Source organism: Chlamydotis macqueenii, chromosome 21 (assembly GCF_036417535.1).
Source record: "Chlamydotis macqueenii isolate bChlMac1 chromosome 21, bChlMac1.mat, whole genome shotgun sequence".
In the NCBI taxonomy this organism is placed as follows: Eukaryota; Metazoa; Chordata; class Aves; order Otidiformes; family Otididae; genus Chlamydotis; species Chlamydotis macqueenii.
In genome coordinates this window covers 4,248,769-4,266,395 of record NC_141576.1, presented here as the reverse complement: position 1 = coordinate 4,266,395, position 17,627 = coordinate 4,248,769, and the positions used below count along the sequence as shown (strand labels likewise).

The window sequence follows — 17,627 nt, the reverse complement described above, 5'->3', positions numbered from 1 at the left end:
CCTAGTGCAGATGAACCTAAAATCAGAGCTACGGATTATGCATCTGGATTCAACTTCAGCTGCAGGCTCCACTTCTTCTGGCTCCCTTCATAAAGACCTTAATTAGTAAGGTAACCTATTAGCATTGTACTCTCAAAAAAGCACTGACTCTCAAATATTAATGTGCTTCTTCCAAAAAAAAAAAAGTTCTCAATCTTAAAATAATGTGGAAGTCAGGCTGAAGACATCTGGTGTGCCCATCCCTCCATACCACAGGTCCTGAGACGCAGGGAGGGATTCCTCCACAGTCCGTCTGCGTTAAGTTAAGCATTGCACCACCATCCTCCCCCTGCAGCACTGGGGAGCCCCCCAGGCTGCTGCTTCTTTAAAATTACATAATATAGACCCTTCGGTAAAATCCAGCTTTCTAAAGCACATCCACTGCTCAGAGTGCACATCTGATCACATCCACGACCTTTACCCCCCTCATTTAAATCTGTTTCTCTGTAATTCCCCTCATGAAAGCCGCATTTCGGGATACTGCATGGAAGAATTAGCTCAGACTTTGGGCTCTGCTCCCTACAGTGGAACAGGCATGAATGCATGGACGTGAATACCAGGGAGCATTTGTTTTCAATTGCTCTTGCTGGCAAGGGGCACATGCAAATACCTCCCCTCACCCTTCTCCTTCCCTTCCCTTTTCCAGAAATGTTTGCTCACGGGAAGTGTCAACACCCCAGATACCACGGAGACAGCCTGGCAAACTCAAACCAGACCTCAACACTCCAAATTGTTCTGGAAATCCCAGTTTCTGTGGGAGCTTTGGCCCTTTTTGGGAATCTACACCACCTGGTTGCAAAGGAGTAGGGGGAAAGCACAGGGCCACCCAGGCACAAAGTACAAGCCACTGTGGCTCTTCCAGCTTCCTCTACCTCTGCAGCATTGCCTGCAAAAAATACAAACCAACAAAACTCTTTGCTCCAGACGGGAAGCATAATTCCTTCAGCAAAACAGTCCAAGCCAGAATGGCATTTAGAGAACCAAACACTACTTGGTCACTCCAAACCCAGTTCCATCAACCCCTTAATCCCAGAATAGCGCTGCTGTGTCCTAGCGTTGATATGTCAGGATTTCAAAGGAGAATTTTCCTGCAGTCCCCGCCCCTCAGTGTCTGAAGAAATTAGTCTGCACTGCAACTTCTGCTCCATGCCCAGCTCCACGCCAACAGGTGGAGCTTTCAATGATGCAGAACTCCAGACTTCCCAACGATACCACGTGGCCACAGAGAGACCACTCTCACCCATCAATTTCCTCGCAGACAGAGATATTTTCACCTCTCTCCTGCCAGGCAAGGAAGAGTCAGGCCCACTACTGCCTCTCACACAGAGAGGCATGCACACACACAGTTCATCAGGCTTGCAAGGCTGCTGTGCTGCATAAAAAGCAAAGATAAAGAACCCAACCCAAAGGACAGAAAAACAAAGCTTCCCTAATAAGGCTTCCTTCCCTTTTCCTCATTTACCTAGGACCTGGGTTTCAAATACCCCAGAGTTTAAGTCAGGTCAACAGGTCCCCAAAGAAGGATGGAGCAAAGCAAAATTAAAAAAAAAGCTTCAGGCAAGGACACTGAAGGGAATGTCCTGACTATGCTACACCATCCCTAGGAGGACCTGTCTCAGAGCAGGGGAAAACAAGGAGCAAGGCAGCATCTCTCAGTCTGTTAGCCAGATGGCCAACCATTAGCTAACACACCCTGTAATATACTGTTTTCTAGCTGTGCTACAATTCATTTCCTAAGATAAGAGTGGGGTCTACATCATCACCTTCGTCACTCCTCTTTGTCTCATCACTAAGGTAGAATACAGAGGTTTAACTCTACTGTTCCACAGACCCTACGAGCCACTGCAACTTTTCCAGGTCTCAAATGTGCTCAGCATTTTCTCAGCAGGCTGGATGCTTAAGCTGCAGACAGAAGAATGTACCAGCATCCCTCTTGGGAAGCAACTGCAGTGCCCAGGATGCCTGATGACTGTTCTCAAGGCTCATAACTTTCCTGAATCTATAGCTCTGCATCCATTGGGGCTCAGGAAAATGGGGAAAGGTTTGCCTCAGGATCCTGAAACTGCCAGACATCAGTCTGCCTGTGGCTTGGTTCCACACTGCGGGAGACTGGTCTCTACAGACTAGGAGGAACACTTACAGAGGCAGCAGAATCCCCCCCATCACTTTAGGCGCAGACTGGCACCTATGTGTCAGGAAGGGATAATAAAAACCAAGAAACTTCTCAGCAAAGGAGATTCCCCAGCAAAGCAAGGCGCTTCTGTGCATATGTGTGTGTTACAAATAATAGAAGGGTGTAATTTATGGACTGTGTTTTCCATGAGGCTTTTGGCTGCACAGTCTTGCCAGCTACAGCATCAGAGCCCTGCCGAGATCAGTTGTTTGTGAACATCTGCCCCACCCCACACTCCCGTTTCCATGATCTCGCTGTCCCTCTTCCCTCCGCCACTCATTCAACCCCAGCAGCCGCAGTCTGACTGTCTTTCCAGGAAGCCCAAATGGAAGCAGCAGACTCACCACAGACTCCCTGCTGGCCACGCCGAAGGTCGTTTTCTGACGCCTGCTGGCAATGTAGGCAGAATTTTCCTGCAGTTTCTCCAGGAGCTGCCGGATAGGCTTGCAGTAGTTGGCAATCTTGCACTCCTTCAGGAAAGATTTTAGCTGGGAGGAAGAAAATGAGAGGAAGAATGAAAGCAATGTAATAGTTTCCATAAACAGATCCCATCAGAAAAAAAAAAAAAAATTCCCAGTGACAGACAGCACAGGGTGCCTTTTCCCTTCAATTCATACCATACTCCAATATATCAGCACTGGGAGTCCTGCCACCCTGGGCCGGGAGGATACAAAAAGTTGCAGTGACAGGCCAGATACTTGTATGCACCCCAGTACGGCAGCTTTGCTCAAAACCAGCTCTTTGCACCCTTTAACACTACTTCCTCCTGAAAAAAAACCTATCAGTGCAGTTCAAGCAGCCAGAAGGAAAAAAGTCTATGCTTTCTGGGGCCTCAGCTCCTAGGTGCCACTGTCTTCTGGCACCATCACTGTCTTCTGCTCAGCCAAATACTAAGGGGGACTGGGGACCAGATGCACAGAGACCAGGAATAACAGCGGACACCTATGGATCCTAGGTGGCCAAAAGCACAGGGAAGCCAGGATTACAATGGGGAAAGGTGTCTGTGGGTTAAGACCATAAAACACCAGCTGATCCTGGAATGGGAATACCAAATACAAGCGGCTGTGGATGAGACTGGTGGCTGGGATTGAAGACAGTTTGAGAAGAGACTTCAAATTGGGGTGGGAGTGTCTGTGGACAGCGAGTAAGGGTCTTTGGCATAGCTTGGTGGGAAAACTTGGTGCTGGTAAGCAGCAGAGCCGTGGGTCGGGACAGATGGCCATCTGCAGTCACACGGGGTGAAGTTTGCTTAACGTCTGACTGTCCAACCCAACTCCAACTGGCACCACTGAGTTTTCAAGGGCGGAAAACCACACACCCACCGCACAAAAATTTACAAAATAACCCCCTCTGTGGACAACTGGTGTAGCATGTGGCTAGATAATTCTTTCTTTTAGACCCAAGGCCTTATGTGTAACCTTTAGGACAAGAGCCAGCCTGCCAGGAAACCACAAACCCTACTGCTGCCTGAAAGGGCAAGGACCATCCTACTCACAGAGAATCTGCTCCTGCCCTCTCTCTGCGCCCAAAACACACTTCACTGCTCTCAGGCAATGAGACTTCATTGTAAACAGAGCATGTTTTTGTGTTGTTTTTTTAATCTCAGTAGCCTTGTCCTCAAGCAAACCTCGTATCTCCCCACCAAAAAAGATTTCCCCTCTCAATACAAACCACCCAACATCACTGCATTGTTCTGACACCTCCAAACTAAAAGCTAAGGCAGCAGTGGACACTCTTGATGACACAAAGCGAGACAAGGGTGTCCAAATTGACTCAAGGCTTGAATTCCAGTTTACTACATTTCTGCTAACAGTTGTCACCAACCCCAAGACAAGTCTCTGAAGTGCCATCCAAATTCTGCAGGCCAAGCTCTTTGCTAGAGCCATATATACACGCACACAATACACAGACACTTGATTTAGAGAAAGACACCCAACAAAGCAAAAGAAAATGGTTAACCACAATGGAACCTTCATCTCAGCTGGGACTTGCAGATGCTGTCATGATAGAGATAAAGGGTTCCTAGTCAGCAAATACAGTACCGCCTTCTCTACTTACAGCTTCAAATGTTCTGCCTCAAAAGACAGAGCCGAGGGAAGGAGGAAGATGTCTCCCTCCTGTCAAGCCCACACGTTGGCTTGATCTTACACGCCAAGTGGGTAGGTATTAAATGTTAATCAAGAGGCGACAGTGTTACCCAGCCCCTCTCTGTCACGACACTGCTCTCCTGATGGGCATATTGCTGCAGGATCTGCTGTTCGCTACACACGTGGAGAACGTCCCCCATTACCTGGCAGCAGCGGCTTCTCTGGCCGCTTTATCCCTAGCATACACCCACCTGCCATCATAGACGCAACTCGGAAAAATGGGAGTTTAAAATGAACCTTTCCCTCTCCTTTCCACAAAACAGAGCCCACCAAACAAGTACAAAGGAACCATCAGCAAAATTATTCTTCTGCTGGTGAAGCCTGCCCTACCCTCACCCCTCCCTTCTATAATATTTTTTTTTATAGGTGCTGCATATTTATCTCCACTGAGAGACGCATTTGTCATTCAATTTATCTCACTTGATCCCCACAGCTGCAGCCCCAGATCCATTTCATCCGCTGCCACATACATTATCATTTTTCTTTCCTTGCAGAAGTGTCACCAGAAATCCTGCAAAATCTCAGGCTCTATCTGTGCAGTTCGGTGTTGTGTGCTCGCTCTCAGAGCCGTATGCTTCACTCCTTCTGTCCCCCTCCTCTCTCCTACCCCTGCAATCCCTCACAGTCCCACCACTACCTGCCACAGATATTAATGAAATGTAATGAGATCCCAGTCCTGCATTAAGAGGCAGGGAACAACCGGAGGAGGTAAAAGAAGATAGAGGAAAGAGAGAGAAAGGGACTCTGTGCATGCCTTTTTCCACTCTGCCAAAAAACAACCACTGTATCTTTCCAGGATAAAAGCAATTAGAATTTAGGCGTTCATGTGTGTGCATATATGTCATTAACATCTCACGTCGGTTCCTAGCTAAGCCGCTCTGTGATTAGCAGGATTGATTCTGTCGAACCACCAGCCTTAAACACCAATGGTTTGTACCAGCAGAGACCACAGCAAAAACACAGCTCCTCTTCCTGTAAACTACGCAGGGAACTATAAATGATCTAAGGCAGCTGGGTGTGTGTGTTCCAGGGAACCCAAATCAAGCCCAATCCCCCACTCACAAAAAGCAGAGGGAATATTCAAGCTGGGGCAGAGAGGGAGCAGAAGTAGGAGTGGCTGCTGGTGAGGCAAATGGGCACCTCCTGCCTGGCTGCAACTCATGCCCAGATCATGCCACCTCCTGCCTCCACCCAGCAGTACCAACCCGTTATCGACGCCTGCCCAGTTTTTCCCTTTAACCTCCCACCCCTGCTCTGTAATGCCTGTCAGGGCTCTAGAGGGGGGAAGAAGCAGTCTCTTCCAAGCATCCAGACACCAAGGCTCTGCACTCTGAGCTCCTTACCAGCCCGTGGAGGCACTGACCACCACAGGATCATCCCAGCAGCTGGGCAGAACAGACGCCTTTCAACTGTTTCCCACCTCTACCGCCTCTCCTTTCCTTTGATCCACTGGGATGCTTCCTGCCTTCCAGGCAAGGAGGTTTTAAAGTTCAGTTTCAAGGCAGTTCAGCCTAGCTTCTCCCAAAGCCACTGACCAGAAGATGAGGAATGCAGCCCTCGCCAGCTGGAACGCAGCCTCTACGACATGGCGCTGAGAGGAGCGTGAGCTCACTGGGGAGGAAGAATCAGGACAGATGGATTATTACAGTTAACTGGAACCATTCCAGGAGAAAAGCCTCCCCCCCACGCTTTCCCGAAGACTCTGAGATTTTGGGAAGCTAACCTCAGCACCCTAGCCCAGCAGACGCCACGAGGCTGTGGTTAGTGGCAGCCAAAGAGGAATCCAATAGCATTAATTCTCTGCAGGAATACAGCCTGGTCCCAGGGTGCGTTTGGAAGCCACAGGGCACTCGGTGCCAGCGGGCCGGCAGCCGTTTTTCATTCCAGCTAGAACATCGGCTCCGACAGCTTCGATGCTCTCAACAGCTGCTGGCTGAGAGGGAAGGGCTTTGTTCAGTGCCGATAAGCGAGAAGCACGCAAAGCGAGAGCGAGCACAGGAGCTGCTCTCCTAGCACAGAGTGCCTGTCAGCTCACATTAGCCAAAGCAGCCTGCTGCCAGCTAGGCAATGGCCTGTGCCAGGCGGCAGGGACCCAGCCAAGAGCCACGGGCCTCACAGATGCCAGCCAGAAAGAAGATTTGCCTCTCAAGCAGCCCACGGGTTGCAACCGAGGCATCGCTCCCACGTCAACCTGAGGCAACAGAGCAACAAGGTGTGCAGACACAGGGTGCCACAGCAGACACCAAAACAAAGCAGAGGTTCACGTCCCCGCGGAGGACAGGACAGCAGCCCTCCGCCAAACCTGTGTGACACTTGCCGCTTACGAGTTAAAAATAGAGAGGACTGGGAAGAAGGGAGGGAACAAGTTCCAACACATTTGCATTGAGCGATCTTACTGCTCAAAGTAGAGAGGTCACTGCTCGTTCAAAACTGAAGCCACCTAGCTAATAAAGTATTACGGAAGGATTACGCACGATACACCCAGACGCAGAGCACTATTAGGGAGTTTTATCGCGGACAATGAAGTATGTAAACATTAAGGAGCAAGGAAGAACATCCTGCACCGTGGAATGCCAGGGTGGAGGCAAAGGAGACTACTCTGCAGCACTGCTGGTAGGTGCAGCAAGGAGGAGGGATGCAGACAGGAACTGTACTGTTTTGTACGGCAAGACTTGGGGAGAAAGTGCCCCCGTTGATGGAGACTCTGTGGAAGGAGGGAAGATTGCCATCTTGTGGAAAGCACATGAGGGAGGCCGAAAAGCAAGGAAAAGCACGGGCCCACGGAGCCCAAGTACTACTCTGAGATAATACGGCAATTCGGAAAACTCTGAATTGCCAAGAACTCATGACTAGTCGAAAACAAATCCCCACAGCAGGTACGCTGCCCTCTATTCTACTTTGGCTCCCAAAGCAGCGGCTAACTCCACAGCCGCTTTCACCTACCTTCAGCCTCCTAGTTAGACGCAATGCCTCTGTTCTTTCCCAAGAACTCCCCAAAATGCAAAGAAAAACTACAATTAAGAAAAGGTAACCAGCTCTCTCCTCACATTGTGAGGACCATCTTGAGTTCACTGTTAGCTTAAATTACTTTATCCCACTCTGCGCACATTCATGGCACGACCGAGAAGCGTCTTACACCTTACCTGGATGACAGTTGGGAGAACCAACTCTGGGAATCCAATGCTGTAGGCTTGGCAATGGAGATACTCAAGCATCAGGTCGTAGAGCTGTTCAATGAGTCCATCCTGGGCAGGGAAAGCAAAAATAGAGATTATCAGACAGGAACTAAACCCTACAGCGTGCAGATTGGGAAATGAGTCTCCAGACTTACAGGACAGGAACATAAAGCATATTGCTAGAACAACTCTGTAGTTTACAGAGAAGCTGTGCACTGTTGGCCACTGTTGTTCCACTTACTCGGAAGGCCTTCTCCTGCAGGTTGGCGTTGGAAAGCTTCAAGATCACTGCAAAGTTTATTGGCTTAGCACTCATACGTCCCGGCTTCTTGTTGAAATCCACTTGTTGGAAAATCTACAACAGAAAAAAGTGAGTGTAAAGATGATCACACCGCAAAACAAAACAGCTACCAAATGACTCAACTAAGATCACGCAGCTGGTGGCAGAGCGGAGAAGACGATTCAGAAGTCCCAGTTCCTGCTTGCCTGTTCTGATCACTGTCCCACAGCTTTCTTAAATACCCTAGCAAGGGACAGGTAGGGAGCAAATGCCAACCACACTTGTAGCTTTAGAGACCTGAGTGTGAAAGATACCACAGAAGTATGAATCACAGAATCTTAAGGTTGGAAGAGACCTGCAAGATCATCAAGTCCAACTGTCAACCTAACACCACCATGCCTACTAAACCACGTCCTGATGAGGTAAAAGGAAGCCAAATTGAGCAAGAGCAGAAGAAACTAGAGGTTGGTTCCTCAGACCCATGCTTCTAACGGTCAGAAAGATCACACTACAAAGCTCGAGTGTATTTTGGAGCTGTCCCTTAAGGTGAGAAGCTTTTTGACAGTAAGACTAAACATTGCTTACACCAAATCCATTACCCTTTTCTTGTCACTGAAATAATTGTCCCAGGAAGCAGAGACACCAGTAAGTCCTTTTCACCAACACCCCTTGCCAGGCAAGGTTTCTATTCTAATACATTTCCCGTTGGCGTCCCTTGAACCAATTATAACTGAACAGCCTTTAAATAAGTGTGTGTTATTCCCCACAAAACCATTTCAGGTTATACCACAGGGCATGGAGAAAAACTGGCCCCTTCTCAGAGTCTGAGAGGAGATCATGTATCCTGTTCATCAAAATGATGAGCACACACCAGCTCCGGGGTACAGCTGGATGCCCAGTAGACTAGTGCGTAACATCAAAAGGTAGACCTGCACCTTTGCTTTTCTGTTTTTCCAGAGCTTGTTTAATGATAACAGTTGGAGAGGAATATTTCTGAAAGAGAAGGCATGAAGCTTGGATAACAGAAAGCAGAAAACGGAAAGGAAGTTTACATATGTATGTGTGACTCGCTCTCCAGGGTGGCATCTCAAGTTTCATTTTATTTAAGAACAGCTATTATTGCCGTAAAACTTAAACTGTAATCAAGAATTATGAAGCCTTTTCCTCACTCCTTCTTTTCAGAAGGAGTTTCCCAACTTCACTGGGGGAATGGTAACATGAATCAATGAGAATTTCCATTCTTCACTTCCCCGATAGGCCACATTTGGCACACAGGAAAGCTATCTTCAGCTGAAATCAGTCAGAGCCAGAATCTGCCTTGGTGCCTGCTGTCCTGGGTAGATGTCAGGCAACAGGCTACAATATTCCAGTAAGCCTGTGTGCTCTGCTGCTCCTCCTCTGAAGCTGTGATACAGGAAGGAGTGAAAGGTTTCTAAAACGAGCAGCAATACAAATACGTCCCTTCCCAGCCTGGCAGGGGCAGACCTCAGGAGAAAAATGGCAAGAACTGCAGAAACCACTTGATCTGGGGCAGTTTTCCAGAGACCTCCATCGTGGGATACCAAGTAGCTACCAAGGGTGGTGTTTACTAGCAGTGGGATTTTTTTTTTTTTCCTAAAAAACAAACTAAAAAATCACCACACACTAGCCAACAATGGGTAATCATTTGCATATCTGACGAGAACCATTGAGGGGGCCTGATGAGGAGAATATCCCGCCCACCCATACTTCTGAGCACCTTAAAAGCAGCCGACAGTTCCTCTCCCTAGCCCCTAATCATGCTCCTGAGCAGGAAATGATTCCTATTCCCTCTACACAGCAGCACACATTCATCATCAGACCCCAACCAGCACAGCAACGCTGGGATGCAGCGCAATGATTGCTAGAGGGTGAGGTGAGGAGGAAAGGGAGGGTGTTCGGGTCACATGGATGCCCTCAGGCCAGAAAAGCATGGAGACGACTATTGATTTTTTTTTTTTTTTTTTTAATACATTTTATTTGTCAATCCAGGTTATTTGGAAGGGAGGGACAAGCTTGGTGGCTTGCAAAAACAAAGAGCCCTAGCCTAGGGAATCGATGCTATAAACCTCGTTATGCACACGGTGATTTCTTTGGCCAAAACAGCAGTATTGATCCCTGAGGTCAGACGCATTAAAGCAAAAGGCAGCAGGCTCTGTGGGATCCTAACATGCCGCTAGGCAAGCGGGGAAATGCAACCAGGGGTTCTGAAACTCTCCCAGGAGGTGCCAGGGAGCTTGCTAAGGATGTGTGGGAAGGGGGAAAAATGCGGTTCCCATCTCAAGACTGCGCAGGAGAGGATGACTGGTGTCTAGGAATCCTGTGGCAGGGAGGAAAGGCGATAATGAGGGACTAGAGGGCCAGAAAATGTCAAAAGCCAACAGTTTGGCTTAAGTGATAACCACTAGCAGACAGAGAAAAGGACAGGGCAACACAGGCAGGAAGGAGGAGGATTTTGGGCAGTCTCAAGCTCACAGAATTTCTATGTGGCTAGTCAGAAGGGTGCTCAGACATACAGTTCGCACCAGAGCACCCATTCTGCACCCACAGCACTCCCACTGAATCGTCCCATCCACCCCCCTCATTTCTTTCTCTCAGGCTCTAGCAAAAGCCTCCTGGCATCTGCTTTGATCACCCCAAAGCTGGCAGCCCCAGGCCAGCTCACAGCAAGGATACAGTGCTTTGCTGGGTCTGCCTGCAGCCTTCCCTCAGGTCTGTCAGTCACCCTCCCACTTCACTGAGCGCAGGGCTGAGCGAGCCTAGTTAAGCCGCTCTGCCAGAGTCTGATTAATGTCAAGTTCAGAAAAACTTTCTGCAGAAGCTAGCTTGAAGCATTCAGTCACAAAACAGTTACAGTTGGAAGGGGCCTCTGGAAGTTATCTAGCAGGGTGAACCAGAACAAGTTGCTGAGGGCCATGTCCAGCCAGATTTTGAGTATCTCCAAGGACAGACACTCACTCTTCATCTAGGCAACCTGTTCTAGCCTCTCCATATAAAATTCTTGGGTGTTTGTTTTTTGGTGGTGTTTTTTTTTTTTCCTTCCCCACCATGCTTAAGTGGGACCTCTTGTATTCATTTTCTGCATAGCGCTCTCATCTTGTCACTAAGTGTCATTGAGAATAACCTGGTTTCAACTTCTTTATTCACAGAATGGTTGAGGCTGGAAGAAAGCTCTGGAGGTCCTCTTGTCCAAACAGGGCCCACCTAGAGCCAGCTGCCCAGGAGCACGTCCAGATTGCTTTTGAGTATCTCCAAGGATGGACTTTCTGCAACCTTCCCTGGCAACCTGTGCCAGCGCTCAGTGACCCTCACAGCAAAAAAAAACAAAACAAAACTTTTCAGGTATTTACACACATTAAGATCTTTCCTGAGCCTTCTCTTCTTGAAGCTAAACAGTCAGAGCTCTCACAGCCTCTTCTCACATGACATATGCTCCAATCCCTTCATCTCTGTGGCTCTTCACCAGACTCACTCCAGTATGCCCATGTCTCTCTTGCCCTGGAGAGCCCTGAACTAGATACAGCTGTGGTCTCACTAGTGCTCAGCACAGGGGAAAGACCACAGTCAAACTGCTGGCAAAGCTCTGCCTAACAAAGCCCAGCAAGCCGCTGGCCTTCTTTATTGCAAGGTCGCATCACTTGGTCATCTCGTTGTCCATGTCCTTTTCTGCAAAGCTGCTTTGCAGACAGTCAGCCCCCAGGATGTTGTTGTTACAGGATTCCTCTTCCCCAGGTGCAGGATGTTGTACTTCTGAGCTACATGAGGTTTCTGCCTGTTTCTCCAATCTGTCATGATCCCTTCCCTCTGAACTGCAGGACACTTATCTGGTGTATCAACAACTCCTCCCAACTTCGTATCATCTGCAAGCTTGCTGATGGTGCCACTCTGCCCCACCATTAATGAATATGATACTGGGACTGATACTGGTTATCAGTCCCTGGGGTACATCACCAGTGGTCAGCCTCCAGTTAGATTTCAAGCCACTGATCACAGCATAAGCCTGGAATTTCAACCAGCTGTCAATACACCTCACAGTCAGCTTATCTACTCTGCAATTCATTAGCTTGTCTGTGAGGAAGTTATGGGAGATGGGCTCCAAAACCTTGATAAAGAGAAGATAAACAACATCCACTGCTCTCCCCTCATCCGCTGAGCCAGTCATCCCATTGTAGCAGTCCATTAGACTGGTCAGGCATGGCTTCACTCAAACAACCCCTGGTACCTGCAGGGCTGTGATCCAGAATTTAAGAGCTGCAATACAGTGGTGGATGGAAGAGAATGAGGAAAAGGAAAGATGCACCTTCAGTTGGTGCAGTGGCTCAGCTTAGTCTGTCTAAAGTTCCAGTTTTCCCTCTATGTGTAAAGGAGGCAAAGAGCCCACGTCTTACAGAAAACTAATTTCAGATCTGTGCTTAAATGTATGACAGTGTCCAGCATTATCAACTCTCCAACTACAATCTTTGCCTCAGCTGATTTCCTCCAGCACAATCCACTGCCCACCCCCATATATGTTGCACTCCAAGCGCCCGGGGACTTCCTGCGAAGCAAGCTGCACATCCAAAACAAGATTCAACCCATTTAAGTGTCAAAGTGAAAAAAACCTCATGCCTTTCTAAGCATGTCATGGTTAACCTCCTCTCCCATCCCTCTGATCTCTCCATGGGGGAAGCCAGTTTTAAATTGGCATGTAAAGTCTGCCTGTGGGGAGATTTCCACCTTGTTTACCCACACTTGCCTTCCAACAGACGAGCCACCAATTTTCCTGCTGCAGAAACTAGTGCCTGACACACAATAACTGAAGTGATGAGGAAAAAAAAAAGCCTGGGATCTCACAGGCCCTTCAAGGGGCATTACAACACAAAAATAAAAGCCTGCCTGCTTTACACTCTTTCCCAAGCCACCTCCTCCTATCTGAGATATAATTTTAGCAAGCTGCTCCTTTTGCTCCAGCCTGGAAAGCAGAGTCAGAGAGGAGATAGCACTGGATGCCCACGCTGGGGAGCATCAGCCCTTGTCAAAATGCATCAAGCAGTCAGCTCTCATTTCCATTGGCAGGGGCTTGGGGAATTCCTGTGCCTCCGGGAATTGCACAAACGTTCAATCTGCTGTCTCCTGACAGCACAGCAGTGACAGGACTGAGACAAGAGGTAGCAGGGTTGCGTGTCCTTGATAAAGAGGGGGAAGGGAAACAGTTACACAGTCACACAAGAAGCTTCACAGAATTACACTCAAAACCATGCAAAGCCCTCTCCAAAAAAGTGCCCAAAAAACACAGGGTCACAAATACCACAGCCATCCTTTCACTGTGCTTTGATTCAGCTGCAACAGTTGACAGAGAGCAGCCTTTCCTCCTTCCTATCAAACAGAGTATATCTTAGGCTGGGAAGGCTTCATCCCGCTCCCCCAGCCCCAGCTGAATTTGTGAGCTGGCAGAAACAGGCTCATAGTTAAAGCACTAGGCTGGGCACCAGAACACACTCTCCTCCCAGCATCAAGACCTCGGGACTTTGGGCTGGTCACCTCCCCTCTGTGTGCTAAAGCTTCTTACCACCTCATCCACATGCCAGAATACATCTCCTGCCTGAAGACAGCTTGTGGGTACACACTAAGGGTTGTAAGAATGTTCAGATGTCTCCAACAGAGAGGAGGGAGTTGGAAAGACATGGAAGCACAAAGGGAATATAGCCTTGTACTTCAATGGAACTCCACAGAACATTTGAGGGACCCCTTGCAGGAGATACACAGGAAGAAGGGAAAGGCTAACAGCTGCAGGGAGAGATTTGGGAGTTTAACATCATGCCAGTCACCCTGTGTTAGAGAAGTTAAAGCAAGATAATTGTTAAAGTAATGTGAAAGTATGCAAGCAACACACAAGAACACATTTACCCTGCCCCCATCTCTCCCTTGTCACCAACACCTGGACAAGCTAAGCCGAGCAGCGCCTCACAAACAAACACAGCGGGATCGGATGTGGTCAGGGGCTTGTGGAAGCTGGGAGGAAGCTCAGCATGCAGTGTGGTAACGTCTGGCTGGGACCCGACACACAGATTAGAGCCGAGGTGTTGGGGCCAGAACACCAAGAAGGGGGGGAGAAGCCCTCGAGGGGAAGAAAAGAAAAAGAAAAAAAGACTTCACCTCTCAGAGCACTAAAAAGTAAAAAGCACAGAAACCATCCTCACCCCAAGCTCCACTACCCCAGAGTGGAGATGCCTCTGTCACTACATCTGGTTGGCAGAATTTCAAATATGCATGAACAAGAGGAAGGAAGCAGGGGGATGGCAAAGCCACACAGGCCAGGGAGCAGTGGAGGAGGCGGGAGAGCAGGAGATTTATAAACATCGCTGCCTTCCACAGGCTCAGAGGATGTGGTTTGTAAAGGACGTTTACAACAACACAAAACCACAAAAGCCTTTGCTTCAACAGAACTCGATTAGGAATGAGCCTGGCTGACTCAGATCATTTATCATAGCAGTCTCTCTCCCTCTTCCTCCTCAGTGTCCAGCCTCATACTGACCTGCTGGGGCCTCTGTGTTCCTCATCCTGCCTCGCTCACGCTTCTCCAGTGAGATTTGGCTGCACCACTTCTGTACTGCCTTCTCACAGCAGAAAGGCTACAAAGAGCTACATAGAGGCATGGCAGGGATCTGATGCGGGGGAAAGCTGGATGGTCTCTTAGCACCAGTGTTTCAAACACTGCATTTTGCCATGTTGTGTTCATGGAGATCTTTTTCTTAAATAAATTCCTAATTCTTGAAGGGCTTTTTCCTTCCACTTCCCTTTGTCTGCAGTTAGGAGAAACTCTTCCTTTTGCCAAGATATGAATATGTCAGCACCATTAAGTAACAACAGCTTGGAGAGTTACTGCAACCAGCTGAGCCTCTGAATCTCTTTGGCAAACTCTTTGCCTACTCCAGGTGCATTAAACCATCTAGGAATGTATTTTTGCTAAACCATCTAGGAATGTATTTTTGCTAAACCATCTAGGAATGTATTTTTGCACCCAGCTCATCTCAGATACTGTCTACTCATAGGCCAATAAAAGTTTAATCCTATTTACTAACCAAACAATACATTGTCTGATGCTGTTTGCCAGGGATTTTGGGGAGTAAGCAAACTGGGCAATCTTGGGAGCTGTTGGTGGGTACAGTGTGTTTATTAGGTAGCAGGAACCAACTAACCTCCAGGATAAACGGCAACACTGGGATGAAGGTCCTGGTGTTCTCAGACAGCAGTGTGAGTGCACGGATGCAGTGCATGCGCAGAGGGTAGAAACGAGCCGTTGGTACCAGCCTAGAGAGGAAAACAAGGGTATTAGGCCAAGTTTATACAGTAACTGCACCTGCAGCCTTCAGCGACACTTGAGAGCCTGTCCTACCCTACAAAAGACAGCTTTAGTATTGCATAGCAAACTGTTTGAGCTGCTGAAGCTATTCCACAGCTGGAAATAAAATTCACACATGTTAAAGCTGTAACACTAACACACAAGTTCCTGCAACCAAAACACTACATTTCCAGCTTCTGCTGGGAGAAAGTGCTACAAGACAAGAGCTTTACAGACAAAGTTTATCACTGATGTTAGTCACATTCAACACTTTTGGCTCTCACGCTCCCAGCACAGGTACACATGCAAGGAAGAGTAAAGTGCCTATCTAAAGCAGCAAGTCTGACCAAGAAGAGGGCTTCCCCAGCATACCAGAGGGACTACAAGGAGGAAGATGTTTCCCATTTCAGGCTCTGTACCCTCTGTGTACCCAAAAAGCTCACGCTGTCATCTGAACACTGGGCCTCTTAGTACAGAATGTCGCTGAGGCAGAAGGAGCTGAACTAGCAAGGACCAGCATATCAGAAAGGACAGAGTGGGAATGAGAGTGACCTCTCACAGTCAAATCTGTTCAGCCCTCTCCAAACCAGAGGAGCACCTGAGCTATTCCTGCCTCCTTCAGAGAGGCAATACGTACATTTGAACAGCTAGTAATCAGCACAGAGGGGAAGAGGCCAGACTTTTTGAGCCACACTGCAAACCATTACACACTCAGGTATTAAGGAAGAAGTAGAGCCAACTCCCTTTGTAAGGCTGGGTCAGCTCCCTCAGCACCATGTAAGCCAGCAGAGAGGAAAATGCAGAGCCATCCCTAAAAGACACCAGAACTCATTACTGTACCACTCTACAAGCCTCTCAACGCCAAATGATCTCTACTTGAAGACATGGATGCCTCCAGCATTAACAAGGATTTTTTTTTTTTTTTAAAAAAAAAAAAAGCCATGATTCCCAGACAACAGTCTCAAGGCTGATAAATGAACCCCTCCCTAAAGAGCTTGCTGAGCAATGCAGGACAGTAAAAAAAAAAATAATAATGCTTGACCAGGCACCATAAATCACCTGCAGCTCCCCTCCTCCCAATAGTGAAATAATTATCTTTGGATCCATTATAGAAATAAATCTACTTTGCACCCGTGATCTGGCACCACTGGAGATGACGAAAGCCATTCCCAGGAATTAATTGATCGAGGAATAAACCTGTTAAATGTATAGATTTACTGTAAACCAAGACCATTAATTTTAGAGTGTGCAGCGATGCAACAATCTGCTCAACTTCCTGATGGCTGGATGCACAGGGAACACAAAACAGCTGGGTCCCAGCTCTGATGAGGAAAGTCCGATTGCCTAGCCGCTCCAGGGCACTGTCGGGGCGGTCAAACCGACTCACATTTCATCTCAGCGGAGAGTCCTCTCTAATATCTTCCCATCACTATCTCCTGGAATGCTTGCTATATTTCCCCACGCAGCCACGGCACAGGCTGTGGTGCAGCGTACAGCTTAAGGGCTCCTCAAGGTTTATTTTTACTCACTACAGCTCCTTCTGTTATAGTCCTGGGTGACCACAGTCTTCCTCTGGCTCCAGAGGAAGCTTCTTTCAACATCACTTTCCACCCCATCAGGACAGGTCACAAATGGAAGTTTCTCAGGGACACCAACGTTACGCTTGCTTCTCCATGGAGGGGGCTGTACCTGCTTTCTCCCTGATACATGCTGAGAGGCTGAAAACAAAAACTTAACAGGCTCCAAAAATCCTCATTTAACCATAAACCAGGGAGGAACTTCATTTTTATAGCTTAGACTGGGAGCAAGGTTGAAATCCAAGCAGACAAGTTCAGAAAAAAAACACCTCATGGGATGAAAGGAAAAGGGATAACATAGAACAGGAGCTTCTGCAAGAAATCTGCTGCAAAAAAAATCCACCCCATGAATGAACTGAAATACAAGCACACAGGTGAAAAGGAGGAACTTATGGACTATGGAGGAAGAGAAAAGGATGGGGAAAACATCTCCTCCATGTTCTATCTGTGCAATAGAACTGCCCCATTCGTCAAACTGCAACCTTTCAGCTGTTTGTGAGAATAACGTCACTCATTATTACACGGTAATTCCATGAGCAAACTCAGCAATGAGGCTTTTCCCAGCATCACAAAAGTCAGAAACCATTAATTCTAGCACTTCTCCATTGAGTAGTTCAACTTCCCCGGACCACATCTTGAGTCCAGGCACCTTCCAGACATACATAACATGCATTTCTGAAAAGTGTATTATTAAAAATTACTCCAGTGAATTTTATATACCGGAAAGCATAAGAGAGCAAGAAAATGAGGGAGCTAATTTTGATTTTGGCAGACAACCCTCTTCTACTATTTATCCTGTTTAATCACTTTTCAAATTCTGCTCTGGTCCCTACCTCGAGCAAAAAGCCTGTGATGGATGGTGCTTTCTCCCCATTCTCCTCACCTGAGAGGCCAGG

General features: G+C 47.8%; 1 protein-coding gene across 1 annotated transcript in view; it reads right to left on the bottom strand.

Moving 5' to 3' along the window:
* The window catches only part of NOC2L (NOC2 like nucleolar associated transcriptional repressor), a 47,098-nt gene that overhangs the window by 15,246 nt on the left and 14,225 nt on the right, over nt 1–17,627 (bottom strand). Inside the window, exons 12-15 of the mRNA XM_086764393.1 lie at nt 15,012–15,123; nt 7,777–7,890; nt 7,503–7,604; nt 2,557–2,700 (exon numbers count right to left, since the gene is read on the bottom strand). Coding sequence (XP_086620519.1) covers nt 2,557–2,700; nt 7,503–7,604; nt 7,777–7,890; nt 15,012–15,123 — 472 coding nt within the window. The remainder of the gene's footprint in view (nt 1–2,556; nt 2,701–7,502; nt 7,605–7,776; nt 7,891–15,011; nt 15,124–17,627) is intronic.